Source organism: Nicotiana tabacum, chromosome 17, assembly GCF_000715075.1.
Source record: "Nicotiana tabacum cultivar K326 chromosome 17, ASM71507v2, whole genome shotgun sequence".
Lineage (NCBI taxonomy): Eukaryota > Viridiplantae > Streptophyta > Magnoliopsida > Solanales > Solanaceae > Nicotiana > Nicotiana tabacum.
The window spans coordinates 52,670,356-52,684,671 of record NC_134096.1 but is presented as its reverse complement, the minus strand read 5'-3'; the positions used below and the strand labels follow the sequence as shown (position 1 = coordinate 52,684,671).

Here is a 14,316-nt window from a genome sequence, read left to right as displayed (position 1 = left end):
TTCCTATTCACGAATTTAGGCGAATATTCCTGCTTCCACCTATTTAGAGAAACAATCAGTCAAAACCAAGAGGAATCGTACGTTACCTCGTCCTGCCCCGTGGGGGGGGGGAGGGGACCCACGATATCTATTCCAGATTTGATTAACGACCAAGGTAAAGTTACTTATTGTAGGTGTTCGCCTTCTCGGTGGATCATTGGGGTGTGCTTCTGGCATTATTCGCATTTTTTCACGAAAACTGCGGCCTCCTTCTTCATGGTGGGCCAGTAATACCCCGCTCATATGAGGCATCTGACCAAAGCTCGATTGCCGGAGTGAGATCCACAGTGGACTTCGTGTACTTCTTCTAGGACGCGCCGCGTCTGATTTGGGCCTAAGCATTTCACCAGAGGGCCGCTATATGTGCTCTTGTACAGGTTGTTGTGAACGATGTTGTATCTGGCCGCTTGCATTCGCAACTTCTTGGCCTCTTTTTTATCGTTGGGGAATACGCCGTCCTACAAGTATGCAATAATATGGTTGCGCCAGCCCCAAGTCAGGTTTATGGTCTTACCTCGATTTGGTCTATCGACGAGTTGAGGAGGTGGACTACATTCCAGTCTCCGGTTGTAATATTTTCGGTTGTTGCTGCTAATTTGGCGAGGCCGTTCGCCTCGATGTTCTGGGATCGGGGGATCTGATCGTGTTGACATTTGTCGAACTCAGGTATTAGTTTGCAGATTTTGGTATGGTATTTTTTAAACTTTTGCTCCTTGATTTGGAAAGCCCCCGTGACTTGGTTGACCATGAGCTGAGAATCGCAGGGTAACCTTAGCCGCTTCGCCCCGTATTTGAGTGCTAGTCTCAGTCCTGCAATTACGGTCTCATACTCGGCCTCACTGTTAGTCATGTCCGGGCACCTTATGGACTGACGAATCACTTCGCCTATTGGGACTTCGAGTACGAGTCCAAGCCCCGACCTTGACTCGTTAAATCTGCCGTCGGAGTACAAGACCCAGAGGTCTTGTGTTTGGGAAGAAGTGTGGATGACTTCCTTTTCGGCTTCAGGCATTATTTGCACACCAAAATCGGCGACGAAGTTAGCGAGGACCTATGACTTTATCGCCGTCTGTGGTCGATATGTAATATCGTGCTCGCTTAGTTCGATGGCCCATTTGGCCAATCTACACGATAGTTCAGGTTTATGTAAAATGCTTCTTAAAGGGAAAGTCGTGATGACTGATATGGGGCGGCATTGGAAATACGGTCTAAGCTTCCGTGAAGCGACGACTAAGGCTAGAGCCAGTTTTTCAAGATGAGGGTATTTGGTCTCGGCGTCAACTAATGTCTTGCTAATGTAATAGATGGGAGATTGCATACCTTTATTTTCTTGGACTAAGACTGTGCTCACAGCTACTTCGGACACAACGAGATAGATGAGGAGTTGTTGTCCTGGTTCTGGTTTTGAGAATAACAATGGCGAGGACAAGTACACCTTTAACTCCTTAAGGGCTTGGATGTACTCATGGATCCATTGGAGACCGTTCTCCTTTTTGAGTACGCCGAAGAGCTTGTGGCACCTATTGGAGGATCGTGAGATGTATCTAGAAAAGGCGGCGATACGACCACTCATCCTTTGGACCTGCTTTTTGGTGGTCAAGTGCTCTGGTATCCCTTCGATGGCCTTGATTTGGTCAGGATTGACCTTGATACCTCGTTGCAACTCTAGGAAAACCCAAGAATTTTCCTGAGGCCACGCCGAATGCACATTTTTCGGGGTTTAGTTTCATGCCGTATTGCCTGAGTATGTCGAAAGCTTCCTAGAGTTGACCCGCATGTTGTCGATGTGATCCTTTCTCCTTTTGTATTTGACCAGCATGTTGTCAATGTGGGCTTCCATCATTTTTCCGAGTTGTTCTTTGAACATTTTCGTCCCCAGCCTTTGGTAAGTTGCCCCCACACTTTTCAATCCGAAGGGAATGACTCTGTAGCAGTACGTCCCCTGGTGGGTGATGAAGGTGGTCTTTTCCTAGTCTTCTTCCTCCATGAGGATATGATTATAGCCCGAGTATGCGTCTAAGAAACTTAGTAGCTCATGTCCAGTTGTTGCGTCGATGAGTTGGTCGATATGCGGTAATGGAAATGAATCCTTGGGGAAAGATTTGTTCAAGCCAGTGAAAGCTACACACATCCACCACTTACCGTTATTCTTTTTCACCATGACTACATTGGCGACCCTTTGGGGATACTTTGACTCCCTGACGGAGCCATTTTCCAATAATTTTTCCATTTCTTTGCATACTGTGTCATTAATTGCGGAGTTGAACTTACGCCTAACTTGCCTCACCAGAGGGTAGAGTGGATCGACGTTCAATTTGTGCGTGGCAATTTTTCTTTGGGATACCTGGCATATTTGCATGGCTAAAAACAAACAAGTCTACGTTATTAGCTAAAAATTTACGAAACTTACCTGGTTCTTGAAGTTTATAGCCGATGTAAGCTTTCTTACTGTGGTCGTTGCTGTCCAATTGAACTGGGTCGAGATCCTCTATGGTCGATCCTGCGGCCCCGACCATATCTGGGTCCCTGATGAAGTCCTCGCCGTCATCGTGTACCGACCTCGACCCTGTTGATTGCTATGCCTCTTTTCTTTATCCTTTGTTTGTTGGGTGGCGGTGCAGTCTAGGGTGATACGGTAACATTCCATCCCAATTCTTCCCTCGTATACTGAATACGCCCCATGAAGTTGGGAATTTGATGACTTGGTACAAGCTGGAGGGTATAGCTCTCATGGTGTGTATCCGTGGTCACTCTATTATGGCGTTGTATGTCGTGTCTTGGTCCATGATGTGGAAGGTGGTCTCCAGAGTGACGCCACCAACCAGGACAGGGAGTGTGATCTCGCCAGATGTTCTCTCAACTTCATTGTTAAAGCGTGTTAGCGTGATGCAACGTGGCAATATCTTGTCCTCGAGTTTCATTTGAGCGAGTACTCGAGGATGGATAATACAAGCGACGCTCCCATCGTCTACCATAATTCGTCTTACGTCGGTATCTAAAATTCGTAAGTTGATAACGAGAGCATCCTAGTGAGGGAAAGCCAAACCGTTGGTATCTGAGTTCTTCCCTCTCCGTTACTTGCCATATTAGATTTATGCGTGCATGGAGAAAAATGTTCTTGTTTCTTTTTTTTTTGTTTGTTAATAACCAATGTCGATTGTAGATCTAGAAGAAACTAAAAGACTTAACTAGAAACTTCCCACAGACGGCGCCAAATTGTTTGACCAAAAAATGTAACTTCCGGTTAAATTATTAAATTTATGTATTAATGAGTTAAATCTAGTTAAGGATAATAACTCTAGATGCTAATCTCGAAAACGGGTAAGTGATTGTGACAGATCCCGTGAATGAGTGATGACAATAAGTGCAAAATACTCTTAAAGCATGAACATTAACGGAGATATAACTAACAATAAATGACATTTAAGTAAATAAGGAGAATGATTCACCAAAATAATGGATGGATTAGACGAATATTTCTCCTGACAATGATGAATGACAGAAAGGTCCAAGATTCTTATAAACAATCCTTTGGTGGGAAAGCGGAGAATAATATGAGCAAGAATCTTTATCAAAATGTAATCTTTGTATTTTTGTAAGAGAGAGAATCTTCCTCTCAAAAGTGTTCTTATCAAATCAAGTATTATATGCCTTTCTTCCTTTATCTTTTTCCTTATATATTCAACATAGTAAACCCTAATAGTACAAAGGTGGGGAATATTCACCAGAATATTCTCTCTATATCCTACTCTGAAAACTAACCGTTATTTTTCTTTACACAGTGCTTGACCTCGACCATGGTTGACACCTCGGCCACGAATTTTGTCTTTCTGATCGACCCCGACCGACTCTTTCCTTAATGTCATATTAGACCAAATACCCTTGGGGCAGATTTTGGCTCATACATGAAACTAGCTACCATGCATGTACACCATAGTAGCACAGAAAACTAGTATTTCATGTGTAGTGAAACATTCTGAACAATCACTGTTTTGAGGTGGTTTCAAGTATTCCATCTAGAAAAGAAATGAAAGGACTAACCATTGTCATGTGTGGCAGAACAATTTGGCAAAAAAGAAAGAGGAAGCGAAAGAAAAATACCAATAAACTTGAAAGAAGAAACGGAATTTCACCAGATGACATGTTTAGTTACCGAGACATTATAGCATTTCTTTCTATTTACAGTTTCAGTGCCACAGCCCACAGATATGTAATAAAACATGCAAGATGTTGCACGTTGCAACATATCGTGTCCTATTTTCTTCAAAAATTATATTGGCAACTTGAGCTATGTGTTCACTTGAACACACTGATTCTATTGGTTCTCTGTTCAATTGAACTCATTGCTTTCAGCTTGAACTCCGTGTACATATGCAAAACAAAATTTTAAATGTATACGTATTACAAGATTGCGCGCACTTTGAACACACTGATTCTAAGTCCTGAATTCGTCTCTGCATGCAAATCCTAGCTTCCATCAGCAGATCACCTTCTGATGGATACCACCAGTCATGCTTAGCAAACTGCTATAACACTGGAGTGCTCAGAATCTCTGATGCCAGAATAACCACATCAACTACACGATTCAGCATCGACAAGGAAGTGAAGAGGTGTGATTGTCAAATCATCTCTGTTTCTTTTATACTTGCAATTCTTGCATTCTCACGGTCCTGCTTGTATGTCCAATACAAAGGGGTATAAAAAAAGCTACATAAACCATAAGGCACTGCCATCATTGAGAATAGGCCTTTTGACAATGCTAAGGCCTCTTTTGCAGATCCTAACACCGGATCAACAGACTTGGAATCATAACCATATAGTTTCTCTGCAAGAATTCCTACAACTGGAGCTGCAAAGGAAGAAAATGAAACCTCAAAGGCGCGATCAAATGCATAGATCATGGTCCTATGCTTTGAAGGCACGACTTCAGCAAACATCGGACTATTTGTAGCAGTAGCATTCCAGCTGATTGTTAGCCCCATTAAGAATAGAGTCACAGCAAATGTGAAATAGCTGCTCACGGACTGGGGGACAACTCGAAGAAGGAACCATGAGAATGGGATGCCCATAAAAGCACTAAATTGTGCGCACATGATACGGCCTGAATTAGGGTACATGCGAGACATTCTATCTCCGATGACACCACCAGAAAAGGACCCTAATGCACATCCAGCAGCAAATAGACCGACTAGTGCTGCTGCACTGTTGTGATCAAAACCTGCATCATCATATCATGTTTATTATTGACGTAGTGCACAGTCATGAACTAATTAATACAATCAACATTGGCAATTAAAAGAGCAGGTGCCTTACTAAACATGAAATACAGGCTACTCACCAATTAATTCAAACCACAATGTAAAGAAAACCATAGATGTCCATGGTAAGGACCCAACCAGACCCTGCAGAACAATGCACTGAAACGTTTGCACTTTCATGACAGCTTTCATGGCTGTCCAAGACTCCATCCAAATCGACATTGAATTGGTATGTCCCTTCTCTATCAAATCCTTCCTAAAACAGGATCGCAAAAAGAGTGAAAGGATGGTTAACTAGAGCATGGGACATGAAGCTACAATGTCTTTGACTAATCTAATGTAACTTAAACAAGCAACCCTACCTGTCACTACTTTTTGCAATATCGTACTCTATGCTGGTTCTTCTTCTTGGATCAATAACTAATTTGAATACAAGAAATGCAATCAAACTACTCAATGTTGCCATCATGACGAAGGCAAAGCGCCATCCTGGAATGCCCCAGAATTCATAGCCGGCCATAACTGTAGCAATAGCTCCACCTCCTATCCCACCCAACGTTCCAATAAGATAAAGAAAACCAAATCCAGTTCCTCTAGCCTCATCCGTATAGCTATCAGCTATAAAGGACTGTAGTGAAGGTATCACAATTGCCAGTCCAAAGCCATTTACTGCCCTCCAGAATCCAACCTGAAAAAAATACTTACTAGCACCCATTGCACCAGTACCCAGTGCCCAACACAGGATACCAATTGCAAGAACAGGGGGACGGTCATAGTTTATGACTAAAATACCTGCCACTGGTGATGCAATTCCCTTGACGAAATTCCTTATAAATGTGAGATAACCAAGATCAGATGGCCCTGCCTTAAAAGTTTCACTGATTTCTTTGTAAACAGCTGGAAGGAGATTTTCATCAGCACGCTCCATTATGGCAGCCATGTTGATGATGATTAGGGAAAGAGAAATCCCATAAAATCTCCTTGATCTGTAATGGATCAACATTTCACATTCAAATCAGAAGAAAATAGGACCTAAAACAAAGAGGGATAACATCGTTTGGTGCAAGGAGTATCTTACGATAAAAAAGCTTGGTCACATGGATATGGCTATAACAACAAACACAAAACATGCTCAGTAAACACCATAAGCCATACATTCAATGTAATTGGGTTGATTACTTGACTAGTGATTAGACATGATTATTTGGCATTATCACTGATAGTTGATCAGGTAACCACTAATTTCACTAAAAGTATATGCTATTGAAAGGCCACATCAAAGGGTCAAGGCAAAAATTTGAACCAAAAATCCTGAAACAGTTTCACTAATACATCGGTACTTTGTTCTTGTTAAATCAAAACTGCTAGAAGAGTTACTACAGACCATCAGACATTCAATTAAATGAATGAGCAGCAAATCCGCACTAGGGGATTGCATTACTATATATAGGTGAGGCTCGAATGATTTAGGGAGCAAATCCAAGAAAAGCAACTTAAACCATTGATCAGAGGGCAACCACAGAGAACGGCGTACAAGAAGTAGCACGACAAAGAGAACTGCAAATGGAGAATGATTAAGAGGTCCAAATTTTTAGTTTCAGCTATGCATAAACATGATCCAATTGAGACCTCTGATCCTTGATACTATATACAGCGTGTTTAAAAGAGAATAATATATATAATCCCTTAAGATCCACTAAAGAGTCAGTTTCAATTCACAGGATATCAAATCTAGTAAGCATTACCCATTAATGAAAATATCAAATTAAAATTTGTTCATATGATTTCGGTATCATAACCCTGATAGGAAACTGAAGAAAATGGGCACTGAAGCTTACAATTTTACTGATTAATGATGACTAAAGGTCCATTACAGAGAGGCCGATTAACATTTTAAGTCCGTTGATGCACTCAATATTACTAGTATTTTGTAGAAGTAGGTCCAAACTAAGTAAAATTATGGAGTACGATATATTTAAAAAAAAAATTCAACAGCCTACACATGCAAGTTCAAGCTCTACCTCCACAACTTCCATTAAATACCAATCTAATGGCATAAAGAGAGCTTATTGACAACATTCAGAATCAAATCAAACACATTCAAAGCACAAAGAAAAGCAACAATTAATCTTAACTAAACAACTAGTAATAAATGGTGGAACATTTATCTGATTTGCAAGTTGTATAAAAAAAACAATCAGAGAGAGTGAAGTCTAATCCAGAATCAAACCAGAAATAAATTTAAAAGGAAACAACAAATTTGATGGTACAATTAACACACAATGTAAGATTAAGAAATCAATAAAAGAAACAAGAGTGGAGCTAACCTCATGGTATGAATGTGGTTAGAGTAGCAGATTGAAAATTGCAGGACAAAATCTGGAAACTCAAGCAGTTAAGCTCATACGTAAGCCATGGTCAGCGAAGGAAAAATCACAATTTTAAACCAGTGGAGTGGATGAATAATCTAATACGTACCATAGTAAATTTTCATAAACTTTTGTATACATATTTGTGAAAATCGAGTAAATGCACGTGCTAGGTTTGGTAGGGAACCATTTAACGTGGGAGTAGAGAAAGTTCTGCTACGATATCCTCAAAGGAATAGCGTAAGCAAATGGGATGCGACTTCTGATCTTACTAAGCATAGAATATTCAATATTCAAACATAGTCTAAACTATACATGGATCATAGCACATGGCATACTTTGTTAATACGAAAATTAAATATCTGATATAATGCAAAATTTACCCAGTTGAACATAGGACAATGCAATTCAAACTGTTGTCTGTTTTTGTTATTGTCGTTATAGTGGAAGTCAGAAATGAAACATTAAGCGAAAGACTTTAGGTGGGAGCGTTTGTTTGGTGAGATTGGCTTTGACTAGGTATGGGAGATTACGACTAAGGAGGCCTTTTCAACAAAGTAGAGGCCAAATGAAAACGGATTTAGCTTATACACGAGTTAGGCCTCATTTGTTTGCACTTAACTGAACTCTGAATCTTAATCATTTAGATCTTAGACAATAAGTGCGTTTGTTTTTAAAGTCTGAATCTTAATTATTCAGATCTTAATCATTAAGTGTGTTTGTTTTTTTTACTTCACAACAACTTAATGAGTCTGAATAAGTCTGTATGATTAAAATCCATAACAGAGACTTAATTTCATTAAGATGATATCATCCATATTCATTATTAATTGTCGCCACCGCATACCATTATCAACTACCACCATGCCACCACCACCACCATATTCAACCACCATCATCCTCAATCATAGCCGCCACCATAATCGACTACCACCACCCGCCATCCGCACCACTTCCACCACCATCATTCCCAACCACAAATACTCATACACCTCAACAACCACAACTAACCACCCCATCACCATCAACCATCATAACCGGCACTACCCATCATTATAAACTACCACCGCCCACCACCATCACAACTACCACCACCACCCGCCATTATTAACTATCACCACTCACGACCACTATTCTCAATCATAATCGCCACCACTACTAATCACCACTAGCTACTACCCTGAACCACCACCATCAACCAAACTTGCCACCAACCACCGCTTCTAGTCGGCATTCACAAGAACCACCTTAGCCATCACCACTAGCAACTACTATATTTTGAAAAAAACATATATATTTTATTGATAGAATATTAGATTAATTAGTATTTCATTTGAATTTTATGTTTATTAATTTTCAAATAAAGATAAATTTTATACATTCAGATATTAAAAATCAAATAGTCGTAATCATTTAATATTCAAATCTTAATACACATCTTAATATTAAGATGTGTATTTAGATTTAAATGTCTTAATCTTAATACACATCTTGATATTCAGATGTGTATTCAGATTGAGACGTCTTAATCTTAAAAAAAATAAATGAGGAGTGTCACTTAGGCCTCATTTGTCTTTTTTTTATAGATTAAGACGTCTAAATCTTAATCTGGATACATATCTGACTATCAAGATGTGCATTAAGATTAAGACATTTAAATCTGATTACACATCTAAATAACAGGACGTATATTAAGATATGAATACTAAATGATTAAGACTGTTTGATTTTTAACATCTGAATATATAAAAATTATCTTTATTAGAAAATTAATAAACATAAAATTTAAATAAAATACTAATTAATCTAATATTCTATCAATAATATATATATATTTTAAAAATATGGTAGTTGATGGTGGTGATGGCTAACAGTTGTGCTTGTGAATGCCGACTAGAGGCGATGATTTTCGTTGATGGTAGTGGTTCTGAGTAGTAACTAGTGATGATTGGTAGTGATAGCGATTATGATTGAGGATGGTGGTGGGTGATAATAATTAATAATGGTGGGTGGTGGTTGTGATTGAGGAAGGTGGTGGTAGTTTATAATGTTGGATAGTGTCGGCTAAGGTTGTTGATGGCGATAGGGTGATTAGTTGTAGTTAGTTGTGGTAGTTGAGGTGGATGAGTTTGTAGTTGTGGTTGAGAATGATGGTGATGGGGGTAGTGTGGATTGTGGGTGGTGGTTGTCGATGATGGTGGTGACTATGATATAGTATGGTGGTAGCGGTGGTGGTTGTGTATGGTGGTGGTGGGTGGCATGGTGATAGTTAATAATGGTAGGCGGTGGCAACAATTAATAATGAATGTGGATGATAGCATCTTAATGAAATTAAGTCTTTGTTATAGATCTTAATCATACAAACCTATTCACACCTATTAAGTGGTTGTGAAGTAAAAAAATAACACACTTAATAAATAAGATCTGAATGATATAGATTTCGACTTAAAAAACAAACGCACTTAATGTCTGAGATCTAAATGATTAAGATTTAGACCTTCATTAAGTGCAAACAAATGAGGCCTTAGTGATTCTAGCACTATAGGGGTCGTTCGGTTACCATCATGGGATAATTAACTATCTCAACTTTTATATGGGATAACTAATGCATCATGTTAATATAAAATGCAAGATAAAATGTTAAGATATGTGCCTTTTTGTATTTTGACGATCTAACAAACTTCATATGAGAAACAAATTGGGAACCTGTTACACATCCTCAAAGTGCTCAAGAACACCAAGTATGAGGCACAAGTTCCAACAACTTGAGTCAAAGAAATGGCAGAGGGAACATATGGCTATCATTTTCTCTGGTGACAGTACAAGTCAACTCTCTACAGCTGTTAAAGTTGCTGCACTATTTTTCTGCACACGCAACAGTGCAACAATCACTTTATGGAGCATGCCTTGTACCGAAAAATTGCATGCATCATCCCAATGACCTCACTTATATATTACCAACATGAGGCAAGGGAAAACACACACTTGCAAACCCTAAATCATCAAGTCTCTCTCTCAAGTGTGCTGCTGACTTTCAAGTGACTCCAAGGCTTGAAGAACAAAGCAACAACAAAACGAAAGACCAAATCCCAGCACCGAGTTTATCATATGTCCTTATTATTGTTGTATCTTTGTTAGTGTTATCTATTTGTAACTCTTACTCGGCTTACTTAGAACCATTCTGTAGGAGATCGTTTGTAAAACCATAAACCTTGTGTTTGTGTTTTGGCTAGAGTTAGTCAAAGTGTGAGTTTTGTAATAGAGTTATTACAAAGAGACATGTAATAGAGTTATTACAAGTAGGTGAGGGATTAAGAGGATAATTCTTATATTATAATAGGTTGTAATCTAAAGTTTGCTCAGTTAGTGCAGTTGAAATCCTACGAGTGTAGGTTGTGATTTTTAATCCTGTGAGTTGAGAGTTTCCCACGTAAACCTTTGTCGTGTCTTTTACTTACCGCTGTGTGTGTGTGTGTTTTGTGGGAATTGATAGAGAACCAGGTTGTCTATATAGTTTGGTGTTACATCAAATGGTATCAGAGCGGGTTCTTTCTACAAGGCTAACACCTAGAAAGGATCCACATGGCTGCTCTACCAAACTTTGAAGAAGGTCGATCAACCTACAGACCACCAAGATTCAATGGACAATACTACGGATGGTGGAAGACAAGGATGCATGATTTTATTATAGCTGAGGATTCAGAGATCTGGAATGTCATCTGTGATGTTCCCTTCGATCCCATGAGGACCATTGGGGAGCCATCAGTGTTCCAAAGACAAGGAAGGAGTACAACGATGCTGATCGCAAAGTTATAGCGAAAAACTTCTGAGCAAAAAAGATCCTCGTCTGTGGTATTGGACCAGACGAGTATAACAGAATTTCTGCATGTCAATCTGCCAAGGAGATCTAGGAGGCTTTCCAAACCGCACATGAAGGAACAACTCAAGTCAAGCAGTCAAAGATCGACATGCTCACTACTGAGTATGAACTCTTCAGGATGAAGGATGATGAGTCCATTCAGGACATGCATACTCGATTCACCTCCATCATCAATGTGCTTCACTCCCTTGGAGAGGTCATTCCAAGGAACAAACTTGTTAGGAAAATACTTAGTGTATTACCTGGTTCTTGGGAAAGTAAAGTCAATGCTATCATAGAGGCAAAAGATATGCAAAAGCTGACCATTGATAAACTCATTGGAAATCTGAAGACTTATGAAATGAAGAAAAAGAAGGACAATTAAAGAAAAGAACCCAAAAAGTAGAAGAACCTGGTCCTCAAGGCAAACAACAATGAATCAAGTGGTGAGGATGCTGACATGGCCTATCTGACAAAAAGATTTCAGAAAATGGTTCGCAGAAATGAAGGCATTCCAAAAAGGGACAGCTCCAACAAACCAAAAGGCTATGACTCGTGTCATAAATGTGGAAAGCCAGGAAATTTCATCAAAGACTGTCCTCTCCACAAGCAAGATCAATACAAGCACAACACATACAAAACAATTAAGAGGATCCTGGTTCCTAACAAGAGATTCAAGAGAAAAGATGATGCTGACAATTGTGAAACAAGATCTTGCTGCATGGGGAGATTCCTCCAGTGAATCTGGGGAAGATGATGAACAAGGTGACACCTCCATGATGGCCTTTAAAAGTGAAGTAGTTGAATATGACTATATCTTTGCCATGATGGCAAAATCTGACAATGATGAAGATTAGGTAAACTTTCTAGACGTTCAAAGAAATTTAAAGTCTTACTCTCAAAAGAAGCTTATATCCTTGGCAAATGTTCTAATTGATGCTTATCATAATCTCATCAATGATAAAAATGTGTTAATTATAGAACTAGGAGAGGTAGAATATGAGAAAGATGATCTGGTAGTCGTAGTGGTTGATTTAAAAGAAACCATTGAGGATTTAAAGAAAGAAAAAGATGCTCTAACTGAGAAAATTGAAAACGTAGAGCATGAGAGAGATGACTTGTTGGTAGTAGTTCTGGATCTAAAAGAAACAATTGAAGGATTAAAAGGGAAAAACAGTTCTGGGAACACTCTAAAAGGAAAGGAAGTTGCAAGTGAGGCACACCTTAAACTTGAAAATGAGATCAAAATGGTGAAATCTAGTCCGTGTGCTGAACTTGAAAGAAACAGACAACTTCAGGAAGATCTAAGCAGAGTTAAAAATGACCTAGAGAAATCTCTAAAATAGACCTGGTCCTCTGATACAATCACTACTATGTATAAATGCAACGGGGGGAACATGCAGGGAATCAGATTCCAAAAGGAAAAGACTCCCTGCAATCCGCATAACAAGTATGTTACTGTCCCTGATAACTAGCTTTGCACTCACTGTGGTAACACTGGGCACTTTAAAGAAACATGTAAAGCTAGATTTCAGTCCCAACAGAAAAATAAAGTTTTTGTTGAAAAAGTAACTATTGCTAAAGAATCTGGCCCCTCCAATAAAAAAAGTGTGATGCTTGTTTGGGCAAGAAGAAGTTTAATTCACCATTTTCCTCACTATAAGGACCCAAACTTGTTTGATTTTTTAAGTCTAATCCTTGATTTCTTTGTGCAGGGAGCAGTGAAAGGAAGTAACCAAAAATGATATATGGATAGTGGCTGCTCTAAGCATATGACTGGAAGCACTGGTGATTTTCTCTCACTCAAAGTCCTGCAAGGAGGAATTGTGTCCTTTGGCAATGGCAAAAAGGGATACATTTTTGGGAGTAGGAAAAGTTGGAAAGACACTCGCTCACTCAATTGAAAATGTGTACTATGTGAATAGCCTGAAATACAGCCTACTGAGTGTCTCTCAAATATGCGACAAAGGAAATAAGCTTTTCGTTGCTAAACAAGTTGGTCAAGCAGGACCTGGTTCGTGGGATGCCCAAGTCAAGGTTCAAGGATCACAAGGTGTGTGATGCATGTGTAAGGGGAAAGCAAGTAAGCTCCTCTTTCAAGCCCAAAAAGGAAGTAAGCACCTCAAGGCCACTTGATCTCCTTCATATCGATCTGTGTGGACCTATGAGGGTGCCAAGTAGAGGAGGAAAGAAGTATATTTCGTCATAGTTGATGACTACCCCAGATTCACATGGATCATGTTCCTCAGAACCAAGGATGAAACTTTTCCAGTTTTTGCTGCCTTTGTGAAGCAGATTCAATTGAAAATGAGCCATAACGTTGTAAGCATAAGATCTGATCATGGCATACAGTTCAATAATGCAAATTTTGAAGAATTCTATGCTGAAAATGGTATAAGTCATAATTTTTTAGCCCCCATAACACCTCAACAAAATGGTGTTGTGGAGAGGAAAAATAGGACTCTTGAAGACATGGTAAGGACGATGCTAATTGACAGTGGTGTAGCAAAAGGTTTTTGGGCGGAAGTAGTCAACACTGCCTACTATTTGATAAACAGGTGCATGATCAGGTCCCTCTTAAACAAAACCCCGTATGAATTACTGAACGGGAGGAAACTCAAGCTAACTCACCTGAGAACATTTGGCTGCAAATGTTTCATTCTCAATAATGGTAAGGAAACGCTGAAAAACTTTGATGCCAAAAGTGATGAAGGAATCTTTCTTGGGTATTCCTCACAAAGCAAAGCATACAAGGTCTACAACAAAATGACTCAATATGTTAAAGAAATCA

At 39.3% G+C, this 14,316-nt stretch overlaps 1 protein-coding gene across 1 annotated transcript; it reads right to left on the bottom strand.

Annotated features, from left to right (window-relative positions):
* Positions 1 to 4,158: 4,158 nt before the first annotated feature.
* LOC107825041 (uncharacterized) lies at positions 4,159 to 8,350 on the bottom strand. Its single transcript, XM_016651874.2, has 4 exons — positions 7,625 to 8,350; positions 5,660 to 6,283; positions 5,378 to 5,553; positions 4,159 to 5,257 (listed from the first exon to the last, which is right to left on the bottom strand). The coding sequence occupies exons 1-4, from the start codon at positions 7,627 to 7,629 to the stop codon at positions 4,659 to 4,661; spliced, it is 1,404 nt and encodes a 467-aa protein (XP_016507360.2). The 5' UTR covers positions 7,630 to 8,350; the 3' UTR covers positions 4,159 to 4,658.
* Between the last annotated feature and the right edge of the window lie 5,966 nt (positions 8,351 to 14,316).